Source organism: Oncorhynchus masou, chromosome 13 (assembly GCF_036934945.1).
Source record: "Oncorhynchus masou masou isolate Uvic2021 chromosome 13, UVic_Omas_1.1, whole genome shotgun sequence".
NCBI lineage: Eukaryota > Metazoa > Chordata > Actinopteri > Salmoniformes > Salmonidae > Oncorhynchus > Oncorhynchus masou.
Window position 1 is genome coordinate 40,417,269 of NC_088224.1, and position 17,738 is coordinate 40,435,006.

A 17,738-nucleotide genomic window follows, 5' to 3' on the forward strand; every position below is an offset into this window, starting at 1 on the left:
GCTGGCCCGGCTGGATAAACGGCTAGATTAGGCCGGTGAATGGCCCCCATTAAGGACATCCACACTAGTAGAGCCAGGGCCCCCACGTGGGCTGGTGGTAAGACAGCGTGGGCCTCAGGGGCCAAACGGCTCCACATCAGGAACCTGAGAGGCACCTGACAACCTGATAGGCTGGACACTCTCCCACTCAATATACACAGGTCCAAAGGAGAGGGATAGCTAAATGCAAAGAGTTGAGGGGGGGAGGGAGTCTGCTTAAGACAAACAATTAGCCAAGGACTGTAAGGCAGTAGAGCTAGGAAGTCTTTCTTACCAGAACATTTAAAAAGGTAACAAAATATTAAAATGTGGGACTGCAAACAAGCCACATTTTTGTTGCCAAGCATAACTGATTCTGTTTAGCATTTCAAAAGAATGTGTTTACCACTACAGTGTAGCCAGACAAAATAGACAACCATCTGAGAAGCAACCAGACATAGAAACACGGAACCACCTGGCATCACCACTGGGTGCTATGAGGTCAGCTTACTGATAGGGGGCAGTAGAGCAATAGAGATCACTGGTCCACCTCTCTTTTTAGTTGAATTAAATGCAACCCTCTGACTCAGAGAGGTCTTATCCGGTGTCCTGTGTGAATTTAATTCTCTCTCCCTCTTTCTTTCAAAGGATGTGAGCCCTAGGACCATGGCTCTGGACTACCTGGCCTGATGACTCCTTGCTGTCCCCAGTCCACCTGGTCATGCTGCTGCTCCAGTTTCAACTGTTCTGCCTGAGGCTATGGAACCCTGACCTGTTCACTGGATGTGCTACCTTGTCCCAAACATGCTGTTTTGGACTCTGAATGATCGGCTATGAAAATCCAACTGACATTTACTCCTGAGGTGCTGACCTGTTGCACCCTCTACAACCACTGTGATTATTATTATTTAACCCTGCTGGTCATCTATGAATGTTTGAACATCTTGGCCATGTACTGTTATAATCTCCACCCGGCAAAGCCAGAAGAGGACTAGCCACCCCTCAGCCTGGTTCCTCTCTAGGTTTCTCCTTTCTAGGGAGTTTTTCCTAGCCACCATGCATCTACATCTGCATTGCTTGCTGTTTGGGGTTTTAGGCTGGTCTCTGTACAGCACTTTGTGACATTGGCTGATGTAAAAAAGGGATTTCTAAATCAATTGGATTGAATGTTAAAAAGAGGGAGGGCGGTGATTAAAAAAACAAATCAAAAAGTGGGTGTAGACCGATGGGGAGAAGTACTTGCAGTAAGAGTGGAGTTCAAGAGGAAGACTAAATAAAGAGAGGGAGAGAGAAGGGAGTGCAGGAGTGTGGGCGAGACACTGGAAGAGGGGAAAAGGAGAGAGAGAGAGAGCTAGGGATGGAGGTTAAGAACAAAATTACAGAGGCAGAGGGAGAGAGATGGGAGTGAGGGAGATCAGGACTGGAAGAGGAAAAATGAGCGAGAGAAAGAACAGGAGAGAGAGAAAGAAATATAAGGCTCTGTCTCCATTCACCTTTTTTTAAACAGAGACACAAACAGAGGAGTTTGTTCTGGACTGGAACACGAGCCGCACACACCACATGCTCTCCAGGGGTACAATTTCACAGCCCCTAATTACAGTGGGGTGTAGGATTTCTTATTGGGGCCTGCCAACATCCCAACACACACACTATTATACATGCACACAAACACACGAAGGCATACGCACTCACAGAAACACACACACACACACAAACACAAATCCACCCATTCAAACAAAACACACTTACACAAGCATGCATTCAAATACACACCCATGGTCGAACTGCAGGAACACTAACTACAGTACAATTCAAACCTCTTATGTCAGGGCCATGCCTAGTTTCAGTTTATTTATAGAAAAATCAATTATTTCAGATACATAATTCCTATAATGCAATATGCATGTAATAATGATGATGTTGTCCTTTACTGTACTATATAGACTACATATACAAATGTATGTGGACACCCCTTCAAAATAGTGGATTTGGTTATTTAAGCCACACCAGTTGCTGACAAGTGTATACAATCAAGCACACCGCCATGCAATCTCCATAGACAAACATTGGCTGTAGAATGGCCTTTCTGAAGAGCTCCGTGACTTTCAACGTGGCACTTTCATAGGATGCCACCTTTCCAACAAGTCAGTTCGTCAAATTTCTGCCATGCTAGAGCTGCCCCGGTCAATTGTAAGTGCGTCTAGGAGCAACAACGGCTCAGCAACGAAGTGGTAGGCCACACAAGCTCACAGAATGGGACCGACAAGTGCTGAAGTGCGTAGCACGTAAAAATCATCTGTCATCGGTTGCAACACTCACTACCGAGTTCCAAACTGCCTCTGGACACAACGTCAGCACAAGAACTGTTCGTCGGGAGCTTCATGAAAATGGGTTTCCATGGCAAAGCAGCCGCAAACAAGCCTAAGATCACCATGCTTAATGCCAAGCGTTGGTTGGAGTGGTGTAAAGCTCGATACCATTGGACTCTGGAGCAGTAGAAACACGTTCTCTAGAGTGAAGAATCACGCTTCACTGTGTCTGGCAGTCCGACAGACGAATCTGGCTTTGGCGGATGCCAGGAGAAAGCTACCTTCCCCAATGCATAGTGCCAAATGTAGTTTGGTAGAGGAGGAATAATGGTCTGGGGCTGTTTTTCATGGTTCGGGCTAGGCCCCTTAGTTCCAGTGAAGGGAAATCTTAACGCTACAGCATACAATGCCATTCTAGTTGAGTCAGTTCTTCCAACTTTGTGGCAACCGTTTTGGGAAGGTATTTTCCTATTTCAGCATGACAATGCCCCTGTGCACAAAACAAGGTCCATACAGAAATGGTTTGTCGAAATCGGTGTGGAAGAACCTCAACCCCATCAAACGCCGACTGCGAGCCAGGCCTAATCGCCCAACATCAGTGTCCGACCTCAGTAATGCTCTTGTGGCTAAATGGAAGCAAGCAATGTTCCAACATCTAGTTGAAAGCCTTCCCAGAAGAGTGGAGGCTGTTTTAGCAGCAAAGGGGGGGGACCAACTCCATATCATATTAATGCCCATGATTTTGGAATGAGATGCTCAACGAGCATGTATACACATACTTTTGGCCATGTAGTGTATATATGTATATTACTGTATATTCCTGTACTGTATCTACAGTGTACAACGGTTACTGTATATTCTGCACTGCAGTAGCATACAGTGGTCTTTTTATTAATATCTTTTTATTCCCCTCTTCTCCCTCTCCTTGAGTACTTTTTGGGTCATGATGAATAATGGCCTATGCTCTGACACCGTCTTCCACTTGGCAAGGCCGTCGTCATGGGAATATCCGTTTAAGCTGAATGGAGAGGTACATCCTTTTGCCATTACACCGCCCTCCCCCAAGTCCCTGATACTTATACCTCAGTGCTTCAACTAGAACTAAAGCAACTCTAAAGTATTCTACTAGTACGTGTTATATATGTGTGTGTGTGTGTCCTGAAAGTCTGTGCTTCATTTCCACTCCTCTCTTTTCACACACACCCTCATTTAGATTCACTGTACAATGCAGGTTTTTCTTTCCTTTCTCAGGGAATCCTTCAAAGTAAGAAAAAAGAGAAACTAGGCCATTAAGCTGCAGTAAAGCCTCTCCCTTGCCTAAAGTATCCCCCTCTCTCCCTCCCTCTTTCTCTCGCTTCGTCACCCTCCCTCTTGGCCCCTCTTTCTTTCTGGGTCCTTTCCCTGCCTGAAGTCCTACCTTCTTCTCCTCTTCCTCCCCATCTGTTACCCCTTCCCACCTTTTCTTATTCTCTTTCCTGCTGTCTGCCTCTCTCCCCCTCTTCGTCCCCCCCCCCTTTATCTAACCCCATGTCTTGCCTGTCCTGTACTCCCCTTCAGGTCTCCCACCCCCCTACCCTGTCTAGTCCCAGGTCCTCCTGGGTTAATCTCTTGGTGGACCAGATGCATGGGCTCATTAACCTGGTGCAACCTGCTAAGAGGCTGCAGCCTGCCTGAGCCCACAGCCAAGGAGGACAGGAGAAACAGGGAGAGGAAGAATGGCATTTGGAGAGAGAGAGAGAGAGACATGGATGGTGGGAGTCGTTACCTAACCTTATTCTCAGAATCCTTCAGCTTCATGGGACATTTATATATCGTAAAGCCTTCATGTAATTCATTCTGACTCCACTTCCATGCATGGTTCTCATGTTGAAAGCCCACCCACTCCTCGGGATATGAGAGTCAGAGAGAGGTCTTTGTCACCCCTATCTAACCCCTCGCCATATCCAAATCACTATCATATAACATAAGCCCCCACACCCCCTGAATGTCTGAGCAGACCGTTTGTTATGTGTGGAATAAATGAGCTCATTCATACAGTATTGAGTGGGAGATCCTTCACCACTGGCCCAATGTCAACAACCCAGAAAGGTAGCTATGTCCTGGCCAGATGACAAATGCTATTACTGAGTAAGACAAGTCCCTCCACTCGCTCTCTCTCTCTCTCTTATTCTAGAGGTAACCGACCAGGACCAGATTACTGGTGTACTTTGTTGGAAGCTACATATTCTTACCCAATCAACTGCTATTCTTATTCCAGTCAACTTTCCCTCTCCTCAATCCCACTGTTTGCATCGTGACACTGCTCCTCTACAAATGGATGAATAAACACACTTCTCAGGAGGTTTCAGAACCTTTTCTATTGGCCTTTGGACAATCTATTGGTCTTTGGATGTTGACTTGCTTTAAAAAGGGGTGTAAACTCATGACCAAGACCTTACACAGCCAGGACCACACTCTATACTTTAAATCTAACACAACACGCAACCAACACTCGATAATCCTAACATGATAACTGGAACAGTAACTGTAAAAGCCAGATAATATGCAGAAGGAGACCTCAGTTTAGATGAGAGAAAATCAAACTCATAAAACCCCTAAATCTAAGAGCCGCAATAAACGCCCAGAACAAGTAAAAACTAAGTAAGAACAAGCCCAACGTGTATTCCTGATGAAACTGAACACAAGTTATGACACCACCTCACAATAATAACCTATCCCTAAGGGGAGAATCCTAACTTCCACTTAAGTCGAATTTTCACTTAGTCATGCATTGTTGTCAATGAGTGACTAACTGAATTGGAAGTTTGGAATTGGAAGTTTGGCAGAATGCCAAATCCTGACTTACTTCTCATACTCCAGGTTGTCATGGTCACAGCGGGCATCTTTGTGTTTCTCCCAGTCCTTCCCGTGACGGCATGTGGTGAGGGACACGATGTCCTTCCCGTTATGGATGTGATGCAGGGCGTTACGGGTGTCCGACCCAATGCCCGTTAGATACCGCTTCCCTTTGAACATCAACAGGTACTTCCTGCGTGGGGGCACTGTGTTTCGCACCAACCAGCCCCTCTCGCCCCCCTTCTGGGGGTGCTCCTTGGAGAACAGGGGGATGGAGACGTCGAACCCGGGCCTGAAGTGTTCCGTGTTGAGGCTGGCTTTAGCCAGGATGGCCTGGCCAATATTGAAGCCCAGGTCCTCGTTGTAGTTGGGCCAGGTCCCCGAGTACAGATTAAAGACAAGGTGGTTCCGTCCCTCGTTCCAGAGCGGGTAACCTTTGATACGATCGTCCAGGTTGGGCACGAACTGCCCCGAGAGCTGGTCTCGGTCCAGAGTGTCAATCCCCAAAACGAACAGACACGCCTCGAGAGGGTCCGTGGTGTAGTACCGCGACTCGCCTATAGACATCAGTATCTTACGATAGCTCTCCGATACGCGCTCGCCCTTCTCCGACGGGTAGACGTATACTCTAAACCCGTCCCGCCCTCTACGTCGACATCTCGTAAAGTCGAAGCAGGTCTCCATGCGGCAGCGACTGTCTTTATAGATGCCCGTCCAGGCTTGGTGACGCTGGTGGGGGGACTCAGCGGAACCCGGCCCCGTCTGGAGTTCCTCCAGCTGGGCATAACCCGGCAGGAAGGCCCGGTCAGTCCAGTTGGGCCAGGGACGCACCACCTCACCCCTCGGCCGCCCCAGCAGCTTGAAAAGACGGACCTGGACCCCGCCGCCCCAGTAGAAGAGCAGCAGCCAACAGCAAGCACACAGCCCCAGCAGGACATACTTCTTACGTGCCTGCATGGGGCCCAGAGTGCCTCTCGTTCTCTTCCTCTATCACTCTCCTTCTCGCTTTTTCTCTCTCTGCCCCTCAGTTCTAAGCCTCACAGCGGTGGGCGAGTTATTTCGAAAGGTCTAACAAGGAGGGTCCAATATAGAACGGTGTGGTAACTTGGACATCGGCACTTCCAAGTCTGGTCCCATCCAGTTTGAGCCCATTGAGGAAAAATGGATGTTGAAGCCACTCTCTCCGGTTTCTCTCAGTCAGATTCGGGTGCAGTTAACCTGTGTCTTGCTAGACCGTCTCTGTGGTGAGTGTGTGCACTTCCTGCACTGCCCGATGCTGTGGATGATGAAGGACGATGTCTCCTCTCTCTCAAGCCCTCCTCGCCGCCTCATGGCGCCCGCTGTCTCCCGGGTCTCTCCTGAGGACGCAAATAAACGAGATCACAGCTCAGTACACAACCTGAGGAGCACTTAACAGCACAGCCAGAGCCCAGCAGCACTATGCACATTAACAAGTCAAGGAACACGGTCTCACACCATTATGTAATGCACAACACACGCACATACCAACATGCCGATATACTGTATAAACCAAAACATACACTATCAGTATGAAGCGTGTACACACTCAGCAATAAATTAGCACAGCGGTGGTCATTTCATTCACATAAAAATTCACTATAAAACCCCCTGAGTTGAACTGAAGATGAAATCTAGTCTCTTCAAAACACAGGCCTCGCTCAGTTCAGATAGCAGACAGTTTTGGTGAGACAGACATAAAAAAAACATTGACTCTCAAAAGTTTAAACATACCACCACTCTATATTTGAAAATGGTCAAAATAGTTTGAATGTTTGCTCTGGTTATGCTTTTGACATCCAGTCCTGGAACTGTGGCGTTTTGGTTTCAGTATGTCGAACATCAAGCAGCCAGCTCTGATATTATCACGTACTTCAAGCTCTGGTTGAACAGCGTCAGATACAGTTGAGATGCAGTGGAGGGGGAAACGGGGAGCCGTTTAGCAACTTCAAATGGAGATTGGTAAAGTAAGGGAAAATAGAGACACTTTATGGCAGTGTAATATCTGTTAATCTTGGGGTGGGGAGAGAGTTGTTACATTTGAAAACAGCAACCCGGTATGTTTGCCAAAGCATCCCCCCATAACTCCCCAGTGTGTGTGTCTGTGGTGGGTATGGAACACCTCACAGAGCAGACCAGTGTTCCTACTGCCAGCCGGACACAAAGGCAGCTTTCAGGTCTCACCTGTTCTCCCTCACTTTCTCTTTTCCTCCCCATCCCTCCCTCCCTCACGCTCATTCTTCTACCTACTACATCCAGGTAGAATTGATGCCCCCCCCCCTTCATTTTGCTCCTGTTATCGTGCTCCATACAGACGGTTATATTGATCAACAATGCATTGTCTCATTAGACCAGTGTATTGTGACACTACAGAATTACCTTTGAATGTAAATTGAATGAATACTGAAACATACATTCTGTCTGTGTTTATGTGCAACCATGTGTAAGTCAGGCAGTGTCTGTATGCAGGCCTCGTGACTATGTATGTATGTATGTATGTATGTATGTATGTATGTACGTATGTACAGTATATCAAAAGTGAGTACACCCCTCACATTTTTGTAAATATTTGAGTATATCATTTCATGTGACAACACTGAAGAAATGACACTTTGCTACAATGTAAAGTAGTGAGTGTACAGCTTGTTTAACAATGTAAATTTGCTGTCCCCTAAAAATAACTCAACACACATCCATTAATGTCTAAACCGCTGGCAACAAAAGTGAGTACACCCCTAAGTGAAAATGTCCAAATTGGGCCCAAAGTGTCAATGCTTCAGTATGTCACAGTACATGTTGGCATTCATGGTTCCTTCAATGAACTGTAGCTCCCCAGTGCCGGCAGCACTCATGCAGCCCCAGACCATGACACTCCAACCACCATGCTTGACTGTAGGCCAGACACACTTGTCTTTGTACTCCTCACCTGGTTGCCGCCACACACGCTTGACACCATCTGAACCAAATACGTTTATCTTGGTCTCACCAGACCACAGGACATGGTTCCAGTAATCCATGTACTTAGTCTGCTTGTCTTCAGCAAACTGTTTGCGGGCTTTCTTGTGCATCATCTTTAGAAGAGGCTTCCTTCTGGGACGACAGCCATGCAGACCAATTTGATGCAGTGTACGGCGTATGGTCTGAGCACTGATAGGCTGACCCCCCCCCCCCCCTTCAACCTCTGCAGCAATGCTGGCAGCACTCATACGTCTATTTCCCAAAGACAACCTCTGGATATGACGCTGAGCACGTGCACTCAACTTCTTTGGTCGACCATGGCAAGGCCTGTTGAGTGGAACCTGTCCAGTTAAACAGCTGTATGGTCTTAGCCACCGTGCTGCAGCTCAGTTTCAGGGTCTTGGCAATCTTCTTATAGCCCAGGCCCTCTTTATGTAGAGCAACAATTATTTTTTTCACATCCTCAGAGAATTCTTTGCCATGAGGTGCCATGTTGAACTTCCAGTGACCAGTGAGTATGAGGGAGTGTGAGAGTGATGACACCAAATTTAACACACCTGCTCCCCATTCACACCTGAGACCTTGTGACTCATTTGTGTGACATGACACCGGGGAGGGAAAATGGCTAATTGGCCCAATTTGGACATTTTCACTTAGGGGTGTACTCACTTTTGTTGCCAGCGGTTTAGACATTAATGGCTGTGTGTTGAGTTATTTTGAGGGCACAGCAAATGTACACTGTTATACAAGCTGTACACTCACTACTTTACATTGTAGCAAAGTGTCATTTCTTCAGTGTTGTCACATGAAAAGATATACTCAAAGATTTACTAATATGTAAGGGTTGTACTCACTTTAGTGATATACTGTATGTATGTATGTATGTATGTATGTATGTATGTATGTATGTATGTATGTATGTATGTATGTATGTATGTATGCACACATCAGGTAGTCTCAGATGGTGAGCTCACTGAGAGCCATAGAAAATCTGGGTGTTGGTTTTTGGCTCAGCCAAGCTCCTCTCCCACAGCACAGTGGCAAGCAGACAAAGTTGTAAGGAAACAGACACTAGGGATCCCATTACATAGTCCTCATCAATAATTTACCAGCTCCTTTAGTTAAGACATTGATTTTCCTTTCTGCTTTATATCCCCTGCCTCTCCTGCTGAAGTAAAACTCAATCTACCTCAGCATACTCTCACACGGCTAAGACATATATCCAGTCTGACAGAAAAAAAGACAACCTGAGCTACGGGTTGGAACCGGTTCAGGGAACAGAACCAAACAGCGATTTTGAAGAATGGAAACAGAACCCGGAACGAAAGTGATCTCTAGTGTTCCGGAACAAAAATGTTATTCTGAAATCATGAGAATCGGTAAATAATGCCAATTTTCTGTTCCCAAGATATAGGGGTTTTGCACAGAATGATTGGAAAAACATTTTGGTTCGAACCCTGACCCGGGCACTATAATGTCTCTGATGATTTGTAGTTCAGGTAATGATGAGGGTGATGGTAATGACAATGATGGATTCTCACTTTCTTCTCCAACTAATACCGAGATATTTTCTCAAAATGAAAGACACCAAAAAGTTTAATCCCACACGGCCACCAAAGAACCAGGGAAATAATTAATTTACATTTACATTTACATTTAAGTCATTTAGCAGACGCTCTTATCCAGAGCGACTAATTCCCTCCACATCGATCAGTAATCCCCATTACCAACTGTCAACATTATGCAAGGCAACAATAGAACCCCAATCGCCATCCTGTTTGTTGTACTGTGTAAATGAAAACAGCAGTGTAGCAATAGATGGCATAGCGCTGGGAGATGGCATAGCGCTGTTAGATGGCATAGCGCTGGGAGATGGCATAGCGATGGGAGATGGCATAGCGCTGGGAGATGGCATAGCGCTGGGAGATGGCATAGCGCTGGGAGATGGCATAGCGCTGTTAGATGGCATAGCGCTGGGAGATGGCATAGCGCTGGGAGATGGCATAGCGCTGGGAGATGGCATAGCGCTGGGAGATGGCATAGCGCTGGGAGATGGCATAGCGCTGGGAGATGGCATAGCGATGGGAGATGGCATAGCGATGGGAGATGGCATAGCGCTGTTAGATGGCATAGCGCTGGGAGATGGCATAGCGCTGGGAGATGGCATAGCGCTGGGAGATGGCATAGCGCTGGGAGATGGCATAGCGCTAGGAGCGCTAATGAATGTTGGCCAATACAAACCCCGGACATGTCTGGCCAGTAACAGCCTTTACACAAATGCACATAAACACACACCTTGGAGAAGGAGTTACGCAGCCAGACTCTTACTAAGAGAGTATGTGGCTCCACTGTCACAGATCAATGATGAATGGATCAGTATGGTAGGGCCTAGCACTGAGAAAGGCCACATAGCCTGTTGAGGAGCCTGAGGGAAAGTACAGGATTCAGACAGAGGGGAACCTTAAGGGTTCTGGTTGGAAGCTCTTAGACTGCGTCCTTCCTTCCATCTTTTGTATGGTTGATCACTGGTCTGACAGGAAGCTTTGACACATATGGTAAAGAAGGGTTATGGATTCGTTTTTAGTTCCAATGCCAATATGTTGATGTCAGACTCAAGAAGGTATCTGTGAAATATTTCAGCTTAGCCTTGAGATATGGGGTGAAAGAAGGTAATTTGTCACACACAAGAAGGCTTTGAGACTTGAAAGAGTAAGGTATCTCTGGGGGATACTTGTGATGACTGTGACTTGCCTTTTCAGGTAAGTAGTGAATTCAAATAAGAAGGACACTTGAGAGGTGTGAGGATACTGCAATGCATTGTGGGAAGGCTAACACACAAGGAAGTAGATGGGTCGTCAAAGCAGTAGGGAGTGAAATATACAGCAACTTCTTCCTCTGACTAATCAGTGTTTGTTTATACACAGCACTTCTACTTGTCACCTGTGTGTTCGCATTGAGCATTAAAAGCCCCAACGTAAACTTTACAGGTGCCTTGTGAAATCTCTTTATTAGCAAGACAATCAAACTCCAAGTTATCCTTCCTCACCCTGACGTCTCTACCTCCCATGCCTACACTGCATCCTCATCTCTGGTTTTTTTGTTGGTTCACAAGCTTCAGTCAGTGTCGGTGACAGTTGGACCGGCGGCCTGCTCAAACCTCATCCATCCATCCCTCCTCTGCCTCCCTCAGGACCTCGAAGACTGTCTACCCTCAACTTTGCCTGCTGTTCCCACAAGACTAAACTAGTCTCTCTGCAGCTATTGAAGGAAATGCAATTGAATCAGCAGTAGATGGAATTGTGTTTACAGCAACTGTCGACTGCTACTCAGATGCAATAATACAGAAGTGTATCAGGGTGGGGAATATGTATGAAGGCATTGAGAAAACTGAAATGAGCTTGAGTTGGACTCTGGAGGAAGTAGTCATTTCCTCTGTACATGAGGAAATGGCACTACTACGTCGGAGAGGATTTGCATAGGTATATAAAGTAGACTATAAATAGACACTCGACCAGCAGCATCTGATTTTAAAATAGTAACTCAATTCTTTCCGAACAGAGTCGGCATGCCTGAGTCAGTGTCTATCTGCGTGATAGAGTTACACAGAGACTCAACTGCTGAACTGCTACTTGTTAGGCCGTTTTCTGCCGACGTGTTCAGTTAGTAGACTCTGTGTGTGTGTGTGTGTGTGTGTGTGCACACACAAAACGTGTGTTGCTTGACTAAAGCTGGACATACGTTAGTCCAGGGAAATTGTTCCTAAAGAAAAACAAATCTTGCGTTGAGGTGAGAGGCGAAGCCAGACTAAAATTAAGCGCTGGACTCTGTCATTAGAGGCCGGGGAACCGTAGCGGCAATTCCAAGGGGCACTCCTAGTCCTAGCCTTATTGTGCCATGCAATGTGTGCTTGTCGGGATGTGTGTTTATGTGGGGAAGACCTGACCAAGAATGACTGAGGTTGTGGTCGAGGTGTGACTGCGGTCATCTCAGATAGTGCTTTTGGGAAAAAGGGAAAACAGGAACAGTCCAACCAACGCCCAAGCACCCAGGCATTAAGGGCTTCTAGGTGATTCTATTTGCTCTGGGTTTTTTTTTTTTTTTACAATGGAGGCGGCATGTTTTATTCGTGACCAAGGCTGTTACGGAATTGGGTTCCTTTCTGTCTACAGTGAGCTAGTAGTGTGGAATTGTTCCATTTAGTAGAGATTACCTGAGGACCGTAATGACCATAAACCTAATTAAGCTCTGATATTTTTATGAGGACATTTTTTTTTTTTTATAGCTGTGCGTTTCTACCCAATACAACCTTGTTGCCCTGTGTGGTGAGAGTCTGTGAGAGACTCCTACATGGTTAATAAGATGTTTACCTCTAGCCTGAATGACCCATGCCTAGCCTCCCACCGCCTTCAATTCCAAACCCAATGATAATTACAACCTGGCTTGATTAAATGTGTCTCAATAATATGCTGCTCTCACTCCGACGCCACAAGGGCTGATTAAGCAAACACACTAGATGGGTTGGAACAACTAGAGCTGCTAGCTCTGCATCGACTCGTGCTGCTCACACAGCAGATCATGTGGGATATAAAACACAACTTATCATGCTATCTACAGGGCAATTGGTAAGGATTCAGACCCCTTGACTTTTTCCACATTTTTCTACATTACTGCCTTATTCTCAAATTGATTAAATTGTTTTTCTCCCCCTCTCAGTCTACACACAATACCCATAATGACAAAGCAACATTTTTTTGCTTAAATTTGAGCAAATATAAGTGTTCCGATCCTTTACTCTGTACTTTGTTCAAGCCCCTTTGGCAGCCATTATAGCCTTGAGTCTTCTTGTGTATGACGCTACAAGCTTGGCACACCTATATTTGGGAAGTTTCTCCCATTCTTCTCTGCAGATCCTCTCAAGCTCTGTCAGGTTGGATGGGGAGCGTCGCTGCACAGCTATTTTCTGGTCTCTCCAGAAATGTTCAATCAGATTCAAGTCTGGCCTCTGGCTGGGCCACTCAAGGATATTCAAAGACTTGTCCCCAGTCTGAGGTCCTGAGGTCTCTGGAGCAGGTTTTCATCAAGGATCTCTCTGTACTTGGCTCCGTTCATCTTTCCCTCGATCCTGACTAGTCTCCCAGTCCCTGATGCTGAAAAATATCCCCCACAGCATGATGCTGCCACCACCATGCTTCACCGTAGGGATGGTGACAGGTTTTATCCAGACGTGACTCTTGACATTCAGGCCAAAGTGTTCAATCGTGGTTTCATCAGACCAGAGAATCTTGTTTCTCATCATATGAGAGTCCTTTAGGTGCCTTTTGGCAAACTCCAAGAAGCTGTCATGTGCTTTTTACTGAGGAGTGGATTTCCATCTGGCCATAAAGGCCTGATTGGTGGAGTGCTGTAGAGATGGGAGAACCTTCCAGAAGGACAACCATCTCCACAGAGGAACTCTAAAGCACTGTCCGAGTGACCATCGGGTTCTTGGTCACCTCCCTGACCAAGACCCTTCTCCTCCGATTGCACAGTTTGGCTGAGCGGCCAGCTCTAGGAAGAGTCTTGGTGGTTCCAAACTTCTTCCATTTAAGAATGACGGAGGCCACTGTGTTCTTGGGGACCTCCAATGCCGCAGAAATGTTTTGGTACCCCAGATCTGTGCCTCGATACAATTTACAGTGCCTTGCAAAAGTATTCGGCCCCCTTGAACTTTGCGACCTTTTGCCACATTTCAGGCTTCAAACATAAAGATATAAAACTGTATTTTTTGTGAAGAATCAACAACAAGTGGGACAAAATCATGAAGTGGAACAACATTTATTGGATATTTCAAACTTTTTTAACAAATCAAAAACTGAAAAATTGGGCGTGCAAAATTATTCAGCCCCCTTAAGTTAATACTTTGTAGCACCACCTTTTGCTGCGATTACAGCTGTAAGTCGCTTGGGGTATGTCTCTATATGTTTTGCACATCGAGAGACTGAATTTTTTTCCCATTACTCCTTGCAAAACAGCTCGAGCTCAGTGAGGTTGGATGGAGAGCATTTGTGAACAGCAGTTTTCAGTTCTTTCCACAGATTCTCGATTGGATTCAGGTCTGGACTTTGACTTGGCCATTCTAACACCTGGATATGTTTATTTTTGAACCATTCCATTGTAGATTTTGCTTTATGTTTTGGATCATTGTCTTTTTGGAAGACAAATCTCCGTCCCAGTCTCAGGTATTTTGCAGACTCCATCAGGTTCTCTTCCAGAATGGTCCTGTATTTGGCTCCATCCATCTTCCCCTCAATTTTAACCATCTTCCCTGTCCCTGCTGAAGAAAAGCAGGCCCAAACCATGATGCTGCCACCACCATGTTTGACAGTGGGTATGGTGTGTTCAGGGTGAAGGGCTGTGTTGCTTTTACGCCAAACATAACGTTTTGCATTGTTGCCAAAAAGTTCAATTTTGGTTTCATCTGACCAGAGCACCTTCTTCCACATGTTTGGTGTGTCTCCCAGGTGGCTTGTGGCAAACTTTAAACAACACTTTTTATGGATATCTTTTAGAAATGGCTTTCTTCTTGCCACTCTTCCATAAAGGCCAGATTTGTGCAATATACGACTGATTGTTGTCCTATGGACAGAGTCTCCCACCTCAGCTGTAGATCTCTGCAGTTCATCCAGAGTGATCATAGAGGGACGGCCAGGTCTTGGTAGATTTGCAGTGGTCTGATACTCCTTCCATTTCAATATTATCGCTTGCACAGTGCTCCTTGGGATGTTTAAAGCTTGGGAAATCTTTTTGTATCCAAATCCGGCTTTAAACTTCTTCACAACAGTATCTCGGACCTGCCTGGAGTGTTCCTTGTTCTTCATGATGCTCTCTGCGCTTTTAACGGACCTCTGAGACTATCACAGTGCAGGTGCATTTATACGGAGACTTGATTACACACAGGTGGATTGTATTTATCATCATTAGTCATTTAGGTCAACATTGGATCATTCAGAGATCCTCACTGAACTTCTGGAGAGAGTTTGCTGCACTGAAAGTAAAGGGGCTGAATAATTTTGCACGCCCAATTGTTCAGTTTTTGATTTGTTAAAAAAGTTTGAAATATCCAATAAATGTCGTTCCACTTCATGATTGTGTCCCACTTGTTGTTGATTGTTCACAAAAAAATACAGTTTTATATCTTTATGTTTGAAGCCTGAAATGTGGCAAAAGGTCACAAAGTTCAAGGGGGCCGAATACTTTCGCAAGGCACTGTATTTAATCAATTTTAGAATAAGGCTGTAACATAACAAAATGTTGAAAAGTCAATGGGTCTGAATACTTTCGAATGCACTGTACATGGGGCTCAAGCAGAAGATGCCCCCTTATATGCAGATCTGGGATCAGATTATTGTGAAAATTAACTTGACTACGGGGATGAAAGTAAAACGTAATGTTGGATCAGGTCTAAAGGACAATTTCACGACTACACAATGAGCTCAGGGAAAAACACAATGCTTATCCATGTGGTTGGAGTGATGTGTGAGAATGGCCTGGACAAAATATAATATTTGTATGCTTAGGAGATGCCAGTGTTTTATGGGGGTGCCGTGACTTGTTATGGCAGTGCCCAGCAATTCTATAATTCAAACATTGATTCCTCCACTATGATGCCTATCAAGAACCAGCCAGCCTGCAGCCATGATGTACCTCGCCCTTCACGACACAAAATAAGGTAATATATTAAGTGTGAATGATGCAATGAGTCCGACATCCTTGTCAGAGGAGCAGAGATCCGAGTCACTTTCAATCACCTATCCACATCTCTAGATACCATGGTATCACATTCAAGCTGAGTCATACAGTATAGACTAGTCCAGATTGAAAGAATCATCATGACGATTCTTTCAATGCCTTTACTAGACCACGTTCTCCTATTATGGATAAATAATAAGTAGTATCTGGAATTCTGAAAGAGAATCGAGTCTGCTGTATCAGTTTCTGGACGTACAAATGAATGATATATACACATATTGATTCTTGATGAATTTAACTTGTCTCATGAGCTTAGTTCAACTGTCATTCCCCATCAGAACCCAAAATATAAGCTTGTTTTACTCCCATGTTTGTAAACAATGCAAACAAACACTGTATAGCTTCATGGTTCAAACTAATTTAGATATCAATCCTTGCAGTCTATTAATTTGAGTGTGGTTGCATTTCTCCATGCCCATCCCTCAGCTAGCTTTAAAGCCATTACTGTTTGGTAACAGTGAATGTGAAATCATTCCACAGGTTTAGTGTTTTGATTTCTAATTATTTATGGGGCGTCAGTTTGGACCAGGTCCCCGTCCTTGGCTGCGCTTCATCAGTCAATACCATAAATTAATTATTGTCAGGGGATGTCACCATTTAAATGTGTCAACCAAATGCTTCACCACAGAATTGGTTGTGACACCTCACTTGAAAATTGGGTATACTGAGCTTTATAGCTCTGTCAGTGTATCCAATCTGAGTGTGCAAGAAAGGCATCTCAGAGGGACCACCCTTGGAAAAACAGGGTCATCCATCATCATAAAATGTGCCAATGGCATTTCTTTGACACACACAAGGTCATGCATAATGTTATGTTTATAGATTTAACATGTCATTTAGGAATGCCATCGTTCTATTGCAACAAATGCGAAATTACACCCATATTAGAAGACTTCTGAAGCAGAGCATTCAACCTTCATCATGTTCTACATATTTCTATCCCTCAGAAAACTAGTAAACAGCGTAAGAGTAAAACATCACAGAAATGTCACATACACGCAATATGTGCAGTGAAATGTGTTGTTTTACAGGGACAGCCATGGTAGTACAGCGCCCCTGGAGCAAATTGGGTTTAAGTGCCTTGCTCAAGAGTACCGATTGATGTTTCACCTTGTCAGTTCAGATATTCGAACCAGCGACCTCTCGGTTTCTGGCCCAACGCTCTAACCGCTAGGTTATTGTGTTGTTACCTGTACTTATTGCGGTCCTACGGGAATGACAGGCAGACAGTCTCATCCACTTTCAAAAGCAAGTATTTAGTCCTTGTCGGTAATCTTCGTGAGTTGTCAGCAATAGTTGTCAAGCAAATATGTAATTGCTTGCTTGCTTCTGTTCTCTTGACGCTCCTCTATCTACAGCGGCACGTTGTGTTTGCATACAAATTGAGCGTCCTTTCTAGCGGCATGAGGGTAGATCAATACATCGATGTAGTTGATGCACTGGCGCTCCTCTCGATTTACGAGCTCTGTAACATGATTGTGTTACACGACTGACACGCGCAAACATACACACCGGGCGCGTCCATAAAAATAATAATCACCACGGCGATTCCCTCCGCCTATGTCTGCGATTACAATCACAGTTTTCTCACTCTCCACAGTGGCATAATTTGGGTGTTCGCACTACCTGGAGCCACATTAAACGGCACGCTTTCTCCGCAGAGAGGAAATTAGCACATTATTTCATATGATTCCCTCTCAGTGAATATTCAACGTGACAGCAGTACTTTAGCCTATATGAGACATAGACTGCAGCCTATCCCTGGGTCACGACAAGTGTCATTCCCTTTATCGGAGCGTGAGTGTGTCGAGG

General features: G+C 45.2%; 1 protein-coding gene across 3 annotated transcripts in view; it reads right to left on the reverse strand.

Moving 5' to 3' along the window:
- LOC135552315 (exostosin-1c-like) overlaps positions 1–17,738 on the reverse strand; it is an 84,978-nt gene that overhangs the window by 66,614 nt on the left and 626 nt on the right. Inside the window, exons 1-2 of one of the 3 annotated variants that reach the window (XM_064983867.1) lie at positions 17,117–17,670; positions 5,173–6,520 (exon numbers count right to left, since the gene is read on the reverse strand). In XM_064983867.1, the coding sequence (XP_064839939.1) occupies positions 5,173–6,119 (947 nt within the window). In that variant the 5' untranslated portion in view covers positions 6,120–6,520; positions 17,117–17,670. Of the gene's footprint in view, positions 1–5,172; positions 6,521–17,116; positions 17,671–17,738 lie in introns of those variants that run through there. The other 2 variants (XM_064983870.1, XM_064983869.1) reach the window with 2 other exon arrangements.